The sequence below is a fragment of the Pyrus communis genome, chromosome 5 (genome assembly GCF_963583255.1).
Source record: "Pyrus communis chromosome 5, drPyrComm1.1, whole genome shotgun sequence".
Lineage (NCBI taxonomy): Eukaryota > Viridiplantae > Streptophyta > Magnoliopsida > Rosales > Rosaceae > Pyrus > Pyrus communis.
In genome coordinates this window covers 27,798,178-27,818,735 of record NC_084807.1, presented here as the reverse complement: position 1 = coordinate 27,818,735, position 20,558 = coordinate 27,798,178, and the positions used below count along the sequence as shown (strand labels likewise).

The window sequence follows — 20,558 nt, the reverse complement described above, 5'->3', positions numbered from 1 at the left end:
TTAATTTTTAATTTTTTTACAAAATTAGGAGCTGCTACATAAACAAATTCTATAACTCAAGTGTAAAAAGGGCGATCCTAAGCTCATAAGGGTCTTCGCTTTGTGAGGAATGAGGGAGGAGTATGTCTTTCGTACGTAGTCATACATTGGCTTTGCAAATAGACTATTTTCATGACTCAAACTCGTAACCTTTTGGGTCACAAAGGAACAACAAGTGCGTTACACCAAGGCTCGCCCCCTATGACTCACACATGTACTTAATCAAAATTGTATGGTATTAATTTTATTTTTTCGTTCTGTAAAATAGCTATTAATTGAAGGTTATCAACATTTTGATGCTTTTCAAAATAACAATATTTTGCATTTAGAGTACGCCATGTTAGACATAGCAATGTATTAGCCCCCCTTACACCGTGTTCCAATCTCATGGACGTAAATTTATAACAATCTAAAATGTCATTCTATGTTAATGTTGTGGTAATTATTGTATTAATCAAGGCCATGCAATGACAGAAAAAGATCATCTTTAGATCTCTTTTATTAAGATCATCGGATCAAGTGATTTTAGTCTTTGAAATTTGATTAAACGGCTAAAAACAAGAATCTCTTTAAAAGTTATAATAACTTTAACCGTTAAATTAAATTTTAAATATCCGAATTTCTTGATTCGATCATTTTAGTAGAAGAGAGAAGATCTCTTTCCGGCTATAGCAGGTGAGGAACAGAGCGAACAGAAAGAGTGGATCACGACACGCAAACTGCAGCAACAATCACATCTGCTTGCGGCAACTAGAATTGATCTCGTCTTTTCCCAGGTGAGAACGAATCAGAACCGTTCGATTCATGGGTTAGATTCGCTTCTAACCACGTGTCCTCCACTTATTTGCACTTTAAGCTACCTTGTCAGTGCACGTACCACGTCAGCTACACTCATTGGAAATGATGGGTCACTCGCTAGTAAAGATCCCCTGTTAAATGTAATTCGCAAGCCATTTCTGTTTAGTGTTTTTTTTTTTTTTTTTGAAGTTTTAACGAAAAAAGAACGGTACTGTTTATTTTAATAAAAAATTATATTTTTACATTAAAAAGTTAAACATGGTACTATTTACTTTACCCTTTATTTTGTCTTTATCGTTAAAACTCAAAGTTTTTAAATCATTTTCATTAGTTTTTTTTTTTTTCTTCCTAATTTTCTTTTTAAATTTGGAATTGTTTTATTTAACAAACCATTTTTACACGGGGTCGTTAAAATACCGCAAAAAAACTACAATATGCCACAATTTAGCTTCGATTTCATTACAAATATATATCGTCTCTGAATCTGTGGATGAGGTCTTGTTCAACAAAGTGAAGATCGACTGCTGCTAATATGAAATGGGCCAATGAGTCAGGGCACCAAATTTTATGGTCCATGGACCCTGGCTGACTTAAAGAGCCCAGAAAACAACCATCGTATTTCTGCCGGACGAGTTATGGCCCAACATTTTATGGGCCGTATAATGAGGCAAGAAAAAGAGCATCATTTCAGTTGTCTGGGCCAATTAGTTACCACAATGACCTGACTCAAGTTCTCTAGTCTGTAATTAAGCTTTGGTTATGTGATTATGAGTAGGCTATGTAATCAGGACTTGATTGAGTAAGAGGGTGATGGTTGTGTTACGAGGCCTATATTGTGTAATTAGGCTGAGATTGTGTAATTTGTTGCTTCTTTACTTAATACGAAACAATTAATCTTCTTACACGTTTCGCATTATACGTGTCAATGTGAGATAAGTAATTGACATAATTACATGGCATATACACTAAGATTAGTTTCAAAGTTTCCAGCTCAAAACTTACATGGTTAAGACTATGTTCCTCTACACCTGAGATTTTGAGTTTGATTACTCTCACCCGCAACATTGCATGGACGTGGGTATGAATGGTTTCATGAAAATGGCTCAAGCAGAATTTATTTCATGTATAATATAATGGATCAAACCGATCTCACTTAAGAGGATAAAACTTGATTTTTGTATAAGATAATGGATCATGAGATCCATAAAACATAATTAAAATCAAACAGTAAATTCCAACCTAGCAGACGATCTCATGCATGGGTTGGGACCGCTTGTTTAGGCCTAGAGGGATTGTTTGGTGGGTTGGATACGACTGAGACTTGTAGCCCGTGTACATGGACAGGTTAAATGACTCACTCTATTACGGATTCATAACTCATCATGTTTAGTTTTGTGTATCTTACATTTTAACATAACAAACAACGAACTTGAATCAAGTATATTTTACTTGGTCACAACTTTATACCAACCAGCTCACCAAACAGGCGTGAAGGATTCCTCTTCCTTCTGCCTCCGGCCTCATGATCCTTGCTTTTGACTTCACTCTCTTTGTTCCGCACTACTATGATATTATCGACTTTGCTTTCATTTGCTAGCATGTCTTTCCATCTTCAGATTTTTCCTGTCCGTTAATATCATATTCCATGAAAGTACGCCACGGTAGGCTATGGCTTAGTTTAACAAAAGATATTGAATGGATGACATTTGATTGAAGACTTTATAATATGAACGATTCACATCAAGAGGTTAAATTATAGAGTGACCAAATAGGTAGTTGGCATCGCATTAATTCACTCGACGTGAGACCGGAAAATTGAAATACTAGCTAGATTCAATTATAATTAATTTTAAGATTAGTTAAAATTCTTCTACGTGTTGTGAAATATACAATATACGTGTAGTGATATATAAAATAAATAAGACATTATATTTATGAGTTTAGTAAGTGTGCTTACATTCTCGAATCAACAACAATAGTTTCTTTTATTATTTGAAATAATAGGAGTATAAAAATGACTTTCAATTATTTTTCTCTCGCCTCTTTAATCTTGGCATAGCTCACTGATATTTTTCCTCTATCACTGGAACGCTTGCTGCTCACGTTTTTATAGGCTAATGACCAACTAGCATTTCTTCATTCAACCCCTTTCCTAGTTGCCAGTAATATAAAATATAGAAGTTAGAAGGCCAAAACCGGACTGAGATCATCCTGCGGAGCAAACTGAGCAAAACATCCCATACTTCCATTTTTCATCTGCCTTTTGCGTGAGAATTTTTCAATATTTAAATTTATTTCTGGCAACAGGATGAAAAATGAAAGGATGAGATGTTTTGCTCAGTTTGCTCCACCTGGGATCCGGGGGTGATCCCTGTCCGCCAAAACCTACCAACGCATGATGTGATGTCTTTCTTAAATTCTTCTGATAGTATGTGGCAATCTAAAGTCATCACGTGAGCCCCAAGTTTACAACACTGTATTTTATACATTATATAAGTCAGCAATTCGATCATGATCGATAACGCATGTTTGTGCGACTGTGAACACCCTGGGGAGAGGAGCAATAAAGAAAAGCTACTGTAAACCACATATACAAATAGGTACCAAACTCTCAAACTTAAGATCTGACGCCTAACTAAATGGAGGAGTCGCTGCTCGACACAGCTGCCGGCAGCGCTGCCGAGTTGAGCAGTAAGCATCCTATGTACGAAGGTGAGACTGAAGACTACGCGCCCGTGAGGAGCTTTGATGCGCTCCGGCGTATTTTTTGGATAGAGACGGTGAAGATGTGGTAAATAGGAGGTTCGACAGTTATCACTATCATGTGTATGTATGGGACTAACGCAGTCATCCTGCTCTTTGCCGGACATCTCGAAACTGTTGAGCTCTCTGCCATCTCCATTTGTCTAGCCGTCATTTCCACCTTCACTTATGGATTCATGGTACTTAATCTTCTTTCCCTTAATTCTTCTTATCTTAAATAAGCACAGTATGCTATTAGACCGTTCATCATAACTATTATTGTAATTGGGGTACATTTTTATTGAAACATATGTTATACGTCAAAATAGTAGTGCACTACATATATCTGGCAAGAGAACATTGATGTACTTGAAATGTCCCCAATACGACATAACTAAGAATGAAAGTAATACTAAATCTAAAGTCTCAATAGTATATCATAGATATGTTATATTGTTATATTGTTAATATACTGAATACAAAATCTTTTTTGTTCAATGTGTAATGATTTTCTAGCTTGATGGGGAGTGCTTTGGAGACCCTGTGTGGACAAGCATTTGGTGCTGGACAAATTCCCATGCTTGGGATCTACATGCAACGCTCATGGATAATCTTATTCGTAACCTGCTTCTTACTCTTGCCGATTTACATCTTCGCTACACCGATTCTGAGGTGGCTAGGCCAAGAAGACGACATAGTGATTGAAGCCGGAAAGTATACCCTCCAAATAATCCCCCAATTATTCTCACTTTCCTTAACTTTCCCAGCTCAGAAGTTCCTCCAGGCTCAGATGAAGGTGAAGGTGCTGGCATGGATTGCAGTCTTGGCCCTGGCCATGCACAATGGAATGCTAGCGCTCTTCATGTATGTGTTTGATTGGGGCGCATTAGGGGCAGCCGTACCTTTTAACATCACAAGATGGGGGATTGCAATTGCACAGGTTGTGTATATTATGGGTTGGTGCAAAGAGGGTTGGACTGGATTTTCATGGCTTGCATTCAATGAGATTTGGGCATTTAATTAACCATTTAGTTTTTGCCCCCATTACCCTTCCTATGACACACCGGAAACGTTACTCTGATAGTATTCTAAGTCAATAATATAATATGGTGTAGAAAAATTTAAACATATGACAATGAGTTATTAGTTTAGAATTAATACTGCTACAATGATTTATCCAATGTAAGTAAGTTCCCTTTTCATGGTCCATGAGCTTTTGATTTCTAATAGCATTTTCCCCCCTTTTGGGTTTCCTTAGCATGAACATCAACAGGTGGGAAGGAATGTTGTTCGTTGGATTAAATGTTGCAATAAAGTGAAACATTGGATTAGCAGTTATCTGGTATGCAATTCTCTCCTACTATTTTGGATTGTTTATAACATCTTTATTTTCTTATGTAGTGTTCGTGTTTATAATGAGTTTGGATCAAGACACCCTAGAACAACCAAATACATTGTTTACGTGACAGTATTTTAATATCTCTGAATTGAGATTCTTTTCATGATTATTATTTTAATAACCAAAGATGATATTACCTTACTTTCACAAGTGACAAGGAGCTGCAAGAAGCGGTCGCTAAGCTTGCATATCTTCTTGGTATAACTACGGTGCTCAATAGTGTCCAACCAATAATATCAGGTATCTATTTAACAAGTCACTATGTGTTTGCATGCTATAATTAATATATATATATATATATATATATATATATATATATATATATATATATATATATATATATATATATAAAACAAAGAGCAAACGTTGTGTGCCCAAAATCTATGTTGTGTGTGATTGCGCAAGCATAATATGATGCCATGTTTTTTGTTCTTCAAGGTGTTGCAATTGGAGGTGGATGGCAGGGAATGGTAGCTTATATAAACTTAGGTTGGATGCGTTCTTTGCCATGTTGCAAATTTGGGAGTCATGGTAAATATATTATTTCTTTGCTTTGAATGATGCCAAGTTAATTCCAATTTTAATTGATGAGTTATGTGATTAACATTGTAGGGACTTTTTTTTTTTTGTTTTTTTTTTTTGGGGGGGGGGTGGGGGGAGGGGGGTGTGGGTGGGTGCATGATATGTGGAATTAATTACTCTCTTCAACTTTGGTTACTTCATTTTATTGCTAGTTCACATGAGATTTGAAAAAAACTTAATTACATGTAAAAAGAAGCAGGTTTTACTTGTAATTTTGTTTCCTCTGTTCAAATTGCAGGTGGAACAAGCAACAAATCGTGTCCGGAAGTGGGGAGGGAAAGATATCAGAACTGTGAATGGAGCTGAAAGTACTTGAAATTCCCTTTTCTTTTTATGGGGTATATTAAATTCTTTGCTCCATTTAATGATGCAACTATTTTGATGAGGAGAAAACATGTGAAAGAGGAAGGTTTAGTCGGCGGCAAGAATTAGAGGTGGTTCCGCCGGCGACGGGGTGTGGGGTGAAGGAGGTGGGTATTTGTCGGGGTTGCATGTGTTGTTCGTCGAGCATAGTTGGTCAAAGCAATTTTGCACAACAAAATGGTCATTGAAAATTTTATTGAGCAAAATATCATTGTCCGACGGTTTTTAATTTTCAACAATAAACCTTTGAGTGACTACTTTTGCTTGACAAAATTACTTCGTCTTGCAAAGGGGGTTTTTTTTTTTTTTTTTTTTTTTTTTTTTTTTTTGTGTGTATATGTTTTGTTTATGTTATCCTTTCTGCTTTAAGTTTTATGTACGCCCTTAATTGGTTAAAAGGTTATCATGGCTAGGTGTTGCATCTAGTCTTTATGCTTCTTATTCCTACTCATAAGAAAAATTACGAGAAATTTTGGAGTGCCATATATTATAGACATAAGACGTCATATTAACAAATCATACGTGTAAGAAGAGTTATCAATAAAATCTCTTCTGTACCGCCGCGGTTTCCAAAAAAAAAAAAAAAAAAAGTGTAAGATGAGTGAATACTGATACCACATACGGAGTGACAGTCAACACCAACAAACTTCTCCATAATTACAAACAAGCACAAATCATAAAAACGGTATTGTTACCTCAAGATCTTTCCTTCCTAACTTACCTCTGTTACTACACGGTCGACTTTTTAGTGTTTTAAAATATAGAAAAACTAATGAAAAATACTTGAAAACTTTGAGTTTTAATCAAAATGACAAAAAAGTGTTGTGAGTGAATAGTACAATGAATGACTTTTTAGAGTAAAAATATCATTTTCGTTAAAAGTGAACAGTACCAGAAGTGTTTCGTTAAAACACTTGTACACCAAGTCAAACGTGTATATATTTTCACTTTTGCCATCAATGAAATCTAAGTTGTATAATTTCCACAATATGTACATATATGTATATATAAATTAGGTTAATTAATAGTTCGTTCATGAATCCATGGTCCATGCGTTGAGAAAACCAACGATTGTTCTACGATACTTTCCCTCGTTAGCCTTTAATCAACCTTAATAAGGGCGAGAATCACGGATTACTTGCTTATTTTGTACCAATAAGATATATTATAGAGATTCTTGTATTAATAATACAATCAGATTAATACAGTTGAAGTAAATTTCAGAATTTCCAAATCTCTATATATTTAAGACCATGTGTGCGTGACTTCTGAACAAAGCGAAAATTCTCAAACTTAAATCTTACACTTAACCTAATGGAGGAGCAGGAGCCGCCGCTTCACACAGCTGCTGCCGGCGCCGCTGAGTTGAGCAATAAACCTCCTCTTTATGAAGGCGGGAACGAAGACTATGCGCCGGTGAAGAGCTTTGATGCGCTCCGAAGTATGTTTTGGATAGAGACGGTGAAGTTGTGGCAAATAGCCGGTTCGGCAGTGATCACCATCATATGTATGTACGGGACTAACGCAGTCATCCTGCTATTTGCCGGTCATCTAGGAACTATCCAGCTCTCCGCTATCTCTATTTCTTTAGCCGTGATTTCCACATTCACTGATGGACTGATGGTATTTAATCTTGTTCCCCGTAATTCCTCTTCTCTCATGCACGCAAATGTTATGTTGTTAAGTTTTCGTAGAACTATTGCCCTAATAATTAGGTAGATTTATGTTGAAACATATGGTACAAATTTATATACGTCAAGATAGTACTATACTGTATATTTGGCAAGAAAATATTGACGCATTGAAATGTCCCAATGCCGAAAATCTAACAACGAAATTAGTACTATACTGTATATATGTGATATTATTGAAATTGTCCTAATAACCCTACACAGTATATGTCATATGTTGCCAAATTATCAATGGTTAAATACAAAATCTTTTTTGTACGAAATGAACTTTTAGCTTGGGATGGCGAGTGCTCTAGAGACCTTGTGTGGACAGGCATTTGGCGCTGGACAAGTTCATATGCTTGGGATTTATCTGCAACGATCCTGGATAATCCTATTTGTAACCACCCTCCTCATTTTGCCGATTTACATCTTCGCCGAGCCAATTTTAAAGTTGCTAGGCCAAGAAGACGACATAGCGAATCTAGCAGGAAAATTCACACTCCAAATAGTCCCCCAATTGTTCTCACTTGCCATAAATTTCCCAGCTCAGAAGTTCCTCCAGGCTCAGAGGAAGGTGAAGATGCTGGCATGGATTGCAATGTTGGCCCTAGTCATACACATTGGAATGCTAGCGCTCTTCATGTATGTGTTTAATTGGGGCACATTGGGGGCAGCTGTGTCATTTAACATCACAAGATGGGGGATTGCAATTGCACAGGTTGTGTATATTATGGGTTGGTGCAAAGAGGGTTGGACTGGATTTTCATGGATGGCATTGAATGAGATATGGGCGTTTGTGAGACTTTCTCTTGCCTCTGCGGCCATGCTCTGCCTTGAGATTTGGTACATGATGAGTATACTCATTCTCACAGGCCGTCTTCCTAACGCAGTTATAGCTCTTGGTTCCCTTTCTATTTGGTAAGTAATATCCCTTTTATAAATAGATGTTACTTACCTGGTAATAATGCACTGTTGTGTGTAAAAGTTAATATACGTGGCAATGCTCATATATGGCAGGTAAGTTATCCTTTTTATGTTACATGATAGATTTTGATGTCTAATAGCATTCTTTCTCTTTTGTGTCTCCACAGCATGAACATCAACGGGTGGGAGGCTATGTTGTTTGTTGGAATCTATATTGCAATAAGGTAATGCATTAGACTAGTAGTTCTCTGATATTTATTTTGCACTTCTCATTGATTATTGTAGTGTTTATAATATCTTTATTTTTTTATGCAGTGTTCGTGTCTCCAATGAGCTTGGGTCAGGACGTCCTAGGGCAACAAAATACTCTATTTATGTGACAGTATTTCAGTCTCTCCTAATTGGAATTCTTTTCATGACTATTATTTTGATAACTAAAGATGACATCGCCATGATTTTCACAAGTGACAAGGAGTTGCAACAAGCGGTTTCTAAGTTGGCATACCTTCTCGGTATAACTATGGTGCTCAACAGTGTCCAACTAGTAATATCAGGTATCAATTTTACGTCAATGGCGTTATGCATGTCATATATATATACATAATAACAAAAATCGAACATGCACATCAAATCGATAATAGATGTGTATTTGTACGTGCGCACGCGAGCATATTTTAATCCCATGTCGACTTGCTTGTTCTTGAAGGTGTTGCAATTGGAGGTGGATGGCAAACAATGGGTGCCTACATAAACTTTAGTTGTTACTACATTTTTGGACTTCCTTTTGGATACCTTCTTTGCCATGTTGCAAACTGGGGAGTCATGGTAATTAAATGGTTTTTTTTCTTTCAACAAGCCTATATATATCAAGTGTTTGTGATGAGTTATGCGACGCATGTTGCAGGGATTCTGGGTGGGCATGATATGTGGAACTGTTCTTCAAACCCTACTTCTGCTAATTATACTTTACAAAACCAACTGGAACAAAGAGGTAATGAATAGTTTGTTTCAAAACTTCTACTTCGGTTTTTGCATTTCATTGTTTGTTCATATCAAAACCAAATCGCAGGTGGAGCAAGCATCAACGCGCGTCCGGAAGTGGGGCGGGCAAGGCATCAAAACTGAGAATGGAACTGAAAGTATAGAGGATTAGGTAAATAAGTTCATCAGTGTTAGTTTAAAGGATTAGGTAAATTAGTGCTCATAAGCCTCAACTCCGAAGGGGAAGAGACCAACATATTCCCATAATTCCGTTCAATGTTTTGAATACAAATTATCCTTACTAATTTGAGATTTCATGCAAGCTCTTAACTTGTAAAATGGTAATGTCAAGAATCCAATGTTCATTAGCATGCCAAATATTGTTGCATTACATATTTAGCCTTAGTTTGGTAAGTTGTGCTTATAAGAAAATCACCTTCTGCTAGTTAAGTCTTTGAATTAAAAAAAAAAAAAAACACTTAGAAATGTTTCAAGATAAACAATTATAAAAAATAGAAATGTAAACTGTGCACACTAATTATTTCGAGAATAATGTTAGGTAGACTAAATAATAAAATAAATATAATAAAAAGAGGGAAAGTATCTTCGTTGTTATAATAATAATAATAAAAGACAGATACCCAAATGGATTATTTATATAAAAGTAAATTAGATATTTCGGGGTCTAAAGAAAAACCAAGCACTACGATCTAGGATTCATATATGAAGCCGACCAAATGAGTTGTATAATGCTTGGTTGTTGTAAGGATCTAGACGGAAGGCAGACAGGGACAATCAATGAACAGACGTATGATTGTGGGACCTGCTAGACAAATAGGTACCAGTTTGAGTACTCTTTCAAATTCAGACCACACACTGTAGATTTGGTACTAATGCAGCTCAATGCTAATGCCATGGTATCCAACTGATTACTTTGCTTTAAACACACGGACCCAAAAAATAGAAAAAGTGCTTTAAGCAGTGAGGATTGTACTGCTTATAGCTGGAGGAGGAAGGACTCGATTGGCTGTTTCCTCCCAATCTTGTTTTTCTTAGTGATTGTTGCGGACGTGATCGTAGTCCCGTTGGCCATGGCTAAAGCCGTATCACCCGAGTTAAACAGTTTATATTAGTTTAAAATAGAAAACCGGTGGTCACAAATATTGAAACAAAAATCACGCGAGAGAATAATGCCACAACTCCGATTATAACTTGCTGGAGCCAAAGAATCAGTCAGTAGCAGTAACCCTACTGAATCTCTCAAATGGAAACGCCATTGCTGACAATCAAAGCAGAGGCGGCAGCAGCTGCTGATTATGCTCCAGTGAGGAGCTTTGGGGAGGCCATGAAGGTCTTCTGGAAAGAGGCGGTGAAGCTGTGGAGGGTTGCAACTCTGGTGGCCTGCACTTCTCTGTTTCAGTACATGGTTCAGTCCATAACCACCGTTTTCGTCGGTCATCTCGGAGACGTCGATCTCTCTGCCGTCTCCCTTTCCCTCAGTGTCATTTGCAACATCCCTTTTGGTTTCCTGGTAACCACACAGATTAAGCCGCATATAAACCTTTACTGTCAGTTTGGTGTCGGTCTGTTATGTTTTCGATTAAAAGTTTGTATTCGGTTCTATTGCTGCGTATTTACCTTGCTTCTGTATAGTCTATATCTCTGGAATTTGGTAATGGTGTAATATTTTTAGAAGAAGTACTTCTACTCATAAAACATTTTATTGTAAGTACTATAAGTAGTAACACCACGAAATGTTTATTAAAAATTTCAACTGTGCTTTGTTTTTTAAAAATTCATACTGTGCTTCTTGGAAAAGCATTTTCAAGTGCTTCCTATAAAAACACCTTCAAATAGTGCTTGTATGACTCATAAATACTTATGTCAAATATAATCAGAAGCATTACATTGTCAGAAGGCAAGCCCACATTCTAATAACTGTTGTACATAGGTATGGCAACTGCATTGGGAACCCTTTGTGGGCAAGCATATGGAGCAGGCCAAGTAGGGCAGCTAGGAATCTATATGCAGTGCTCATGGATTGTGTTATTCATCGCATGTATCATCCTTTCGCCAGTTTTTAATTTCGCCGCTCCGATCCTAAAGTTTTTAGGCCAGGAACATGGCATAGCTGATCCTGCTGGAGTATACAGTCTAAAGATAATCCCTCAAATGTTCTCCTATGCCATCAATTTGCCCACTCAGAGGTTCCTCCAGGCCCAGAGCAAGGTGCTCGTGATCACGTTGATTGCATTCGCGGCTTTAATCGTACAAACCGGGTTGCTTCATCTCTTCATTAATGTGTTTGGCTTGGGAACAACTGGTGCGGCTGTAGCTTATGACATCACAAACTGGGGAGTTGCAATTGGTCAAGTTGGTTATGTTATGGTCTGCTGCAAAGAGGAGTGGACTGGATTTTCGCGGTTGGCGTTTCGAGAGATTTGGGATTTTGCTAAGCTGTCACTTGCTTCTTGTATGATGGTTTGCCTAGATTTATGGTATCCGATGAGTATAAGCATTCTCGCCGGTCTGCTTCCAAATGCAGTCATTTCTGTTGGTTCCTTTTCTATATGGTAAGATTATTACAATTTCTACTAAGCTGCGGATAGAATCCTTTGCAGACAATTTATTATAAGGAAAACTAATGAAAATGATTTGAAAACTTTGAGTTTTAACTATAATGACAAAATAAAGGGTAAAGTGAATAGTACCAAGATTGACCAGTACCGGAAGCTTTTCGTTAAAATTCCCTTTATTATAATCCCTTGAAAACGACTTAAATAAGTAACGAGGTGGTGCTTAGTGCTTCATTTTTCTTTTTCTTTCAGCATGAATTTTCAGAATTGGGAAATTATGTTGTTGCTTGGAATAAGTGCTGCCGTAAGGTAAATACTAGCTGTTATTTTATGTGTCAAGTAATATGCTATTCCATTTTTCTGGTGTTGCTAATTAGTATCACATTGTTAATGGTCTACCATCTGCACATAGCACACGAGTCTCGAACGAACGGGCGTCCAAGAGCAACCAAATACTCCGTCTGCGTTGCAGTCTTGATAGCTCTCGTCATTGGGTCTTTAGCCATGGTTGCTATCTTCGTAAGCAGAGACTACTTTGCCATGATTTTCACCAGCAGTGGAGATATGCAACTCGCCGTTTCTCGTTTAGCTTACCTTCTTGGTGTAACGATGCTTCTTACCAGTGCTACACAAGTATTAACAGGTATTAATCGCTTCAACAAGTTTTAACCTTCCAATTAGTATTCCTAACGAGCTAATTAGTCTCCTTATTAACTTAGTTTGTAGCCCTAATTGGTGATCAATTTTTTTGTAGGAGTTGCTATTGGAGGTGGATGGCAAGTGATGGTGGCTTATATAAATTTTGGTAGTTATTATTTGGTTGGGTTCCCATTAGCAATCTTTCTTGGCTTCAAAGTAGATCTGGGAGCTGTGGTAATAAACAATCCTACCCCTATCTATTAATTTTCATTTCAGTTTAATTAATTTAATCTTTCGTTTTTGGTTAATAGAGATTTTATGTGATGCATAGGGACTTTGGGGTGGGATGATGAGTGGAAACGCTCTTCAGATCTTCTTCTTGCTGATTCTGACTTGTAGAACCAACTGGGACAGAGAGGTAATCATTAGTATATAGCGATATTCTCTTCTACGCTACTCTAATTTACCTACAACGGATACAAACCCGAGTGCAACGAGACTAACACACTATCCTAACCAACTAAAATAATTTGGATTCGTGATTGAAATTCTTGTTTATAATGCAGGTGGAGCAAACAACAAAGCGCATAAAGAAGTGGAGAAGCCAAGAAACAATAACTGACGAGATATGTATCTGATAAATATATCATGAAAGTAGAGAAAACTCATGCACTTGTATCTGTCTATTTGGGTAATGTGAGGCTTTATGTGCCAATGTTTTATGTACTTCTTCAACATTGAATTCTTATTGTCGTCAAAGTTGAGGCGTTCCGCCTCCACTACTCAATCATCTAGTCCGACCAAAAAGAACGAAAAGGTCACAATGACACGACCAACAGGTTCCGATCTGATGAGATTTTCGTCTCCATTTCTCAAAATCAATCCTTTTTCTCTAGGTTACAAGTTTATCGTTTATCCGACTTCTCCGCTTACATTGACCACAACTCCTTTACCTCGAAGACCTTATGCGGTTACCAATACAACGAGAACTATCAACCTTCCCACAGTAACAAAATCTTGTTGCATCATGTTTCCGCCTCTTCTAGCAAGGATATTGTGTAGGTTTTACTGTGGTTTTAAGCTTTTTGAGTTTTTGGTAACATTCTAGAGGCGGTTTAACGAGCCACTACCAATCAAATTTATAACTAAGTTGCATCTACATAACAATGGGTGTGAGATCTTAAGCAAAAAGCTTCGATATAATTAGCAGTTGAACTAATCCTTATATCTTTTAACACCTGCTGCCCCATAATCACAACAATATTACAACCCATGTATGCTGAATTGAATTTGTGTAGGGTTTCTGACTCGAGGATGAGAAAATAGCATATGTAGGGTGATTTTCAGGGTTCTATTTTATCATTTTATTCTTAGCAGTAAGCAGTTTATAGTTTTAGTAGTTCATTTTATCTACCCATAAATTTGAAGTGATGATGTTCGATTTCCTCCTCAACAAAAACTACTGATGCTTTTTGTTCTTCGCACGTAGGACGTTGTAACAACAATATTCCTAATTTTTACTAAAAAAAAACCATCCATTTATTTGTTTTGTGGAATAAAATTGTCCATTAATATTAGTTTTCACGGACAAGAATTCTCAAGTTGTTCAGCTCAAAATTTTAAAACAACGTTTCTGTTGATCAAAGACGTAAGCCACTTGTAGATTGCTTTGGTGCATGTAAATTTTCTCTTTAATTCACTGTGCTTCAAATTCAAACATTTCTCTTCTCTCTTAACATAGAGTAAAATACGTCATAATATTGTTTGCAATAAAAGTAAATACAAAAAAGTGGAAGAACAAATAATATCTTCTGTCCATAGGCATTTTCATTCATTTTTCCGAAAGAATGAGTCGCTGCCATAGGAGAAAATCAGAAGATTGCTGGGATAAGCAAGTCTCAAACATGTGACTCGCTAAAATACGTAAACTATTTCAACGACAAGACTATATACTCTTTATTGTACAAACTGGCACACAATATACATAAGCGGGTGAAATTCCAAGATGAGTCATATGGCCTATTGTGGCCTTCATATGGCTCCGCCGCTGTTCAAATTCATAAGGAACGGTTAAGCTTATCTATCAGTTAAAATATTCTATATTTTGATATAAAGACCATATTAGAAACTGAAATTCAAACACAAATATAATTATAAAAGATAACGTCCTGGATAAGATCAAGCAGAATTTCATCCCACACCATCGCACCACCAACTTCGCTAAACAATTTCGACCCAAAAAAAAACTTTGCTAAACAATCGGTTGGTGTAATTGATACAAATTAATTAATAAGTGAAGAAAGTTGATGTTCTACCATAAAATTAATAGATAATACGAAGAGTAGCCTAATTACTTATAGGCACATACAATGTCTATTCTTTTTTGTGATGTAGGATTCACTCTTAATAATAAGGAGTGATTAAGAATTAAGACTAGTATCTAGCAACAGATATCCAATTTTTTTTTCTTTGGCTTTTTAGTTAAAATGGTCTTTGAAATTGACATAACTCCTCATTGAGATTTAAAATCGAAGAAGTAATCTTGAGATATCCATTGCCAACCATTTTGATTTTTTCGTGAAAAGTCTACGTTAAATTAAGAGTATTTTTTTTAAATCAACTTTTCTACTTAAACTGGTAGTTTCTTTAATATAATGGAGATTTTTCATAAAATGACCAAAATAATTGATATGGACAATTTCATGCATTATTTCTATAATTTTAAATTTCAAAAATCAAAATGAGTGGTTATGTCAATCAAGAATCATTTTGACTAAAAAAAATTTTTTTTTCCCCTTTATAGGCGAGTAGTATTTTATGAATATATGGAGTCATGGACGTGCATTGATCGTGTCATGTATATAATTTTTCTAGAGGAGACATTCGTGGACAACGAAGCACCGATGACTTATGACATGATAAGGAGACTTGACCAAGCATTAGGTAGCTAATTAATTTGATTAAATTTCCTTTTTATTTTATGAGAAGGTGTACAATATAATAATAGTATCAATAAGGAGTTGGATAGGTTCGAGCCTTGCCCTAATTGGGGTCGCAAGAGGAAATGTTGCGTGAAAGGATTTCTCAACTTGAATTTTATGTCGAAAAAAGACTCATTTTTACTTTACACACATTCTTATTAATTTTTGATGTGCTTGATGTAGATGCAAATTTTCGTCGTCTTTCTCCTTTGATGAAAATGTACCTGCAAAATAATAACACTTAAAATTAAGGCCAAAAGTCTCACGCGTCCACGATAAATAGAAGGCTTTAGCAGAAGAATCTCTGATGCCCAAATTTAGAATTATGAAAAGAATGTGTTTATGAGTTTGTGGATAGTAATTGACTTAGCTTTTTAGAGGAATAATAAGGCTATTTATAGAAGAGTGGCCGACCAGGAGAATAGTGGTCGGCCATATATGGTGTAATTGGATGAATAATTGCAAGATATTATGTGAAATAATATATTGCAATTAACATGACAATTAATCATAATTTAAATAGGAAATTTGAGAGTTACCTTTTGAATAAGGATTTGATGAGTAATGATGAGAGGGATTTGAATAAATAGCATTTTGATCACCTTTGACTCTTCCTTGATTGAGTCATTATTGTCCGTTGCATGCACGTGGAAATCCTGATGTGCATCGAGAGTAATTTTTTCATTTTCACCCAAAAGTCCATGAGTCACCTCCATAATTTTCTTGATTATTTTTAGCTCCACACTTGACACGTTATTTTTCAATTTATTTAAGTCACATCATTTTTAGTTAATATAACTTCAATTCTAAATTTATTTTTTAGTTATTGGATAATTGTATGTATCCTTATCTGGTAGTTCTTTATTAATTTGTTGACAATAATCCAAATATCATACTTGTAATTTTGTAACGATAACAAGAAGTGAAATTCCAACGAGATTCTCTGAGAATGAGACTCTTCAAGTCTCCTTGAACTCTTTGTCACAAAGGAAGTTTGTTTTGAAAAGTCAAAAGCAAAGCAATATGAAGAGCATGCAGCTTTTAATAAGTATATAAGTAACGCAGAAACCTCAACACTTTGCATTTCCATTTTCCACTACCAAACCTAAACCAAACCAAACACCCAAAACCACCATCTTCTCCGGTAGGCAGCGACCTCCAGTTTCGTCAGGTCTGTACACGTGTCCCTGCAACAACTACAGACGCAAATGGAGACACCACTGCTTCCCGCAGTGAACGGCGGCGAGTTCCATGACTACGAGCCGGTGAGGAACTTCAGGGATGCTCGGTCGGTGGCGTGGAATGAAACAAAGAAGCTGTGGAAGATTGCGGGGCCCATCGCCTTCACTATCATCTGCAACTTTGGCAACAACACAGCTACCACCATGTTTGTCGGCCATCTCGGAAACCTCCAGCTCTCCGCCGTTTCCATCTCTCTCTCCGTCATCTGCACCTTCTCATTCGGCTTCATGGTAATTTCCTCATAATTTTCAGCTTTCATTTACATTTCATTAGTTTTAAAATGCGTTATTCGATTTTAAATGATTTAATTTACGGGGAGGGACATTCAAAAGTTGGCAAAATTTATGTAATGAATCGGTAAATATCGGTAGATACTCATTGTTTTTCCTATATCCTTCTAATATAGATGAAATTAGATCTTTAATTTTTCACAATTTCGGGGATATTTTAAACACTTGCTTAAAGTACAGATCTTCAAAATTTAAAAAAAAATATATATATATATATTTACATTTATATTTGTATATATGTTTCTGGTTGAGATTTCTAACTTTGCGTTTTTTTTTCTGTTTAATTTTACTTTGTATTTTTCTTTTACATTCTTCTGCATTGCTTTTCTTCTTTTCTTAAGTGTTAGGTACCACTGCTCAAAGTTATTATATATATATATATATATATTTTTTTTTTTTTTACCAAATATCTATATATTTTATCGGTGTTTCTTGTTTAAATTTGGATATTTCATACTTTGTTTCACAGTTGAGAAAATCTAGGAAAAGATGAAAATTGTGTGCGTGATATTGAGATTGAGAGGAAGATACATGACACAGAACTGGATAAATCAATTTCTTTAAAAAAATCTAATTCAATGGTTTATATCTAAATAATTATAAAATCTAATGAAATTATTATTTACTATTTTAATTTAATTAAAGGGTTCATCTGTTCATTTCCCTCAAACAAGAAAAGAAAGAGGTAAAAAGTCAAAATTACGTCCTTTCTTGATTTAAATAAACAAAAGATGTGAATTAATACAATTACAAAACTTTTGGATACCATTTCAAAAAATTGAAACCTCATAGTCCATTTTGAAAATCATTTCAAACTTTAAGGGTGTAAATGTAGTTAGCCTAAAATGAATTTGCATAAAATGGTAAAAGCCCACTTTTGTTTTTTACTATTATTGTTACTGCTCTTTTGCACTTATCTTTTTCTTGAGGGACATCAACAAGAAGAGAAATGCAAAACGAAAAAACGAGAGTGTAAAAATCAGTACTCTGATAAAAAGCTTCGTTATGCATCAAACGTAATTGCAAAATGTAAATATGTTGATACCGCATGATTAAATTCAACTAAAGGAGCTAATGCCTATTATGTACAAAAATTTGTAGCTTGGCATGGGGAGTGCGTTAGAGACGCTTTGTGGCCAAGCTTTCGGGGCCGGACATGTTAACATGCTCGGCGTTTACATGCAAAGATCATGGATCATTCTGTTCACCAGCTGTGTTATCCTCACGCCAATCTATATCTTCTCCGCCCCGATTTTGAAGCTTCTCGGGCAGGATGATGACGTGGCTAATCTTGCTGGAACATTCACTATATATTGCATACCGCAGTTGTTCTCCCTTGCCTTCAACTTCCCTGCCCAGAAGTTCCTTCAGGCTCAAAGCAAAGTTCTCGTGCTTGCGTGGATTGGATTTATCTCGCTTCTTGTACAAATTGGATTGCTTTCTCTCTTCATTTACGTGTTCGATTGGGGTATATATGGTGCAGGCATTGCATTTGGCATCACAGGTTGGGTAATTGTGATTGCTCAAAATATTTACATAATGAAATGGTGCAAGGAAGGGTGGACAGGGTTTTCGTGGTTGGCGTTCAAAGACATATGGGCGTTTGTCCGGCTTTCACTTGAGTCCGCCTTGATGCTTTGCCTGGAGATTTGGTATATGATGACTCTTATCCTTGCTACAGGCCACCTTAGTAATGCCGTACTTTCTATTGACTCGCTCGCTATTTGGTAAGGCCATAACTCCCCCTCATTGTTCTTACCAGTGATTTTCGTTCATTTCTGTACTTGAATTCTGATACTTTACTCAGTTTTTTTTACTCGACCAATTGATGTTTCAGCTTAAATTTCAACGGTTTGGAAGCAATGTTGTTCATTGGAATCAATGCTGCTATAAGGTAAGTGCCCAAGATTCATATGTGCAATCTTGTAACGCAAGAAACAATTTGAGGCATTAGTTAAAGATGTTCTGGACCTGATTTTAATTTGTGTCTCGCGCAATTTCAGTGTTCGGGTCTCCAACGAACTTGGATTGGCACGTCCAAGAGCAGCTAAATATTCAGTCTACGTGACGGTTGGTCAGTCTCTGCTCATCGGAATCGTTTTCATGGTTGTGATCTTGATAACCAAAGACTACTTTTCTGTCCTGTACACAAACGATGAGGAATTGCAACATTCTGTTTCCAATCTAGCAATTCTTCTCGGAGTGACTATGCTTCTCAATAGCGTCCAACCAGTTATTTCGGGTAATAATCGAGTTACTTAGGATCCGTTTGATAACCATGTACGTTCTACTCCATCTCTGACCCCGTCCCCTTGTAACTTTTTGTTTTGGGTTCATGCTTCAGGTGTTGCCATCGGAGGCGGATGGCAGGGACTGGTGGCTTATGTAAACTTGGGTTGTTACTACATTATCGGGCTCCCGCTCGGTATCCTTCTTGGCTATGTAGCAAAATGGGGAGTGAAGGTAAAACATTTTGGTTTCAGTTCCACTGCTAAATGATTCGATGCCTGGCTAGCTCGGGTTTTTTTTTTCCTCGAATGGCTTCGACAATCATAGTCCCAAAATTTCTTCACCATTGTAGGGAATTTGGGGAGGCATGATATGCGGGACTGCTCTTCAAACCTTGCTGCTGATGATTGTACTTTACAGAACCAACTGGAACAAGGAGGTAAGTTAAATTCTCTTATAGGCATCTATATCAAGTGCTTGTTTTGAGACTGCTTTAGGAAGGGTTTAAAAGCGCTTTCTAACAACACTTCTCGATTGTAGAAGTGTTTTTTTAGAAAAGCACCTGAATTCTTAATAAAAAGTTTGACGTGTTTCTAATAACACTTCTTGCACAAACGCTTATACTGAATCGTTACTTTTCGGAGCAGGTTGAACAAACAACGGACCGGATGAAGAAGTGGACCGGGCAAGACTACGGCGACGAGGAGATAGCTGCTGTTAGCGTATGAAATCATGTTTTCTATTGAGTGCAAAAAATCTCCTAATTAAGCTTTGCTTAGTTGTAATTTTTTGTGTTAGAATTTTCAAACTATCTACCCAGGAAATTACCTGTCAGCGGTACAGATTTTTCATTTTTTTAACCTATCAATTGCAAATTCAAGTAGTTACTCTGAATTTCCATAAAATTTTAAAAGTTACGTTTTTCTGTCTTTCCATTGTCAATAATGTATCGAAATCGAGGTAAACAAAAGTTGGTCTAAAAGTTACTGTCACTAGAAAGTATTTCGAGATTGAGAGCAGGTTTTGACAAAGCGACGGACACATTACCCTACTGAAAAATCCAAAACACAATTAGAGAAATGTTTTATTGGTTCTCAGTC

The 20,558-nt window shown here is 36.4% G+C and overlaps 2 protein-coding genes and 2 pseudogenes across 2 annotated transcripts; all 4 read left to right on the top strand.

The window, feature by feature from the left end:
* The first annotated feature begins 3,476 nt into the window (after window positions 1–3,476).
* Window positions 3,477–5,866, top strand: LOC137734544 (protein DETOXIFICATION 35-like; annotated as a pseudogene).
* Window positions 5,867–7,237: 1,371 nt separating this feature from the next.
* On the top strand, window positions 7,238–9,673 carry LOC137734543 (protein DETOXIFICATION 35-like). Its single transcript, XM_068473788.1, has 7 exons — window positions 7,238–7,546; window positions 7,889–8,514; window positions 8,688–8,744; window positions 8,836–9,074; window positions 9,227–9,345; window positions 9,425–9,511; window positions 9,590–9,673. The coding sequence occupies exons 1-7, from the start codon at window positions 7,238–7,240 to the stop codon at window positions 9,671–9,673; spliced, it is 1,521 nt and encodes a 506-aa protein (XP_068329889.1).
* Window positions 9,674–11,761: 2,088 nt separating this feature from the next.
* LOC137733269 (protein DETOXIFICATION 35-like) lies at window positions 11,762–13,428 on the top strand (annotated as a pseudogene).
* A 3,477-nt stretch (window positions 13,429–16,905) lies between these two features.
* On the top strand, window positions 16,906–20,186 carry LOC137733259 (protein DETOXIFICATION 35-like). The gene is made up of 7 exons (XM_068472406.1): window positions 16,906–17,169; window positions 18,331–18,956; window positions 19,067–19,123; window positions 19,233–19,471; window positions 19,574–19,692; window positions 19,811–19,897; window positions 20,106–20,186. Exons 1-7 carry the CDS (start codon window positions 16,906–16,908, stop codon window positions 20,184–20,186), a joined length of 1,473 nt encoding a protein of 490 aa, XP_068328507.1.
* The last annotated feature ends 372 nt before the right edge of the window (window positions 20,187–20,558 follow it).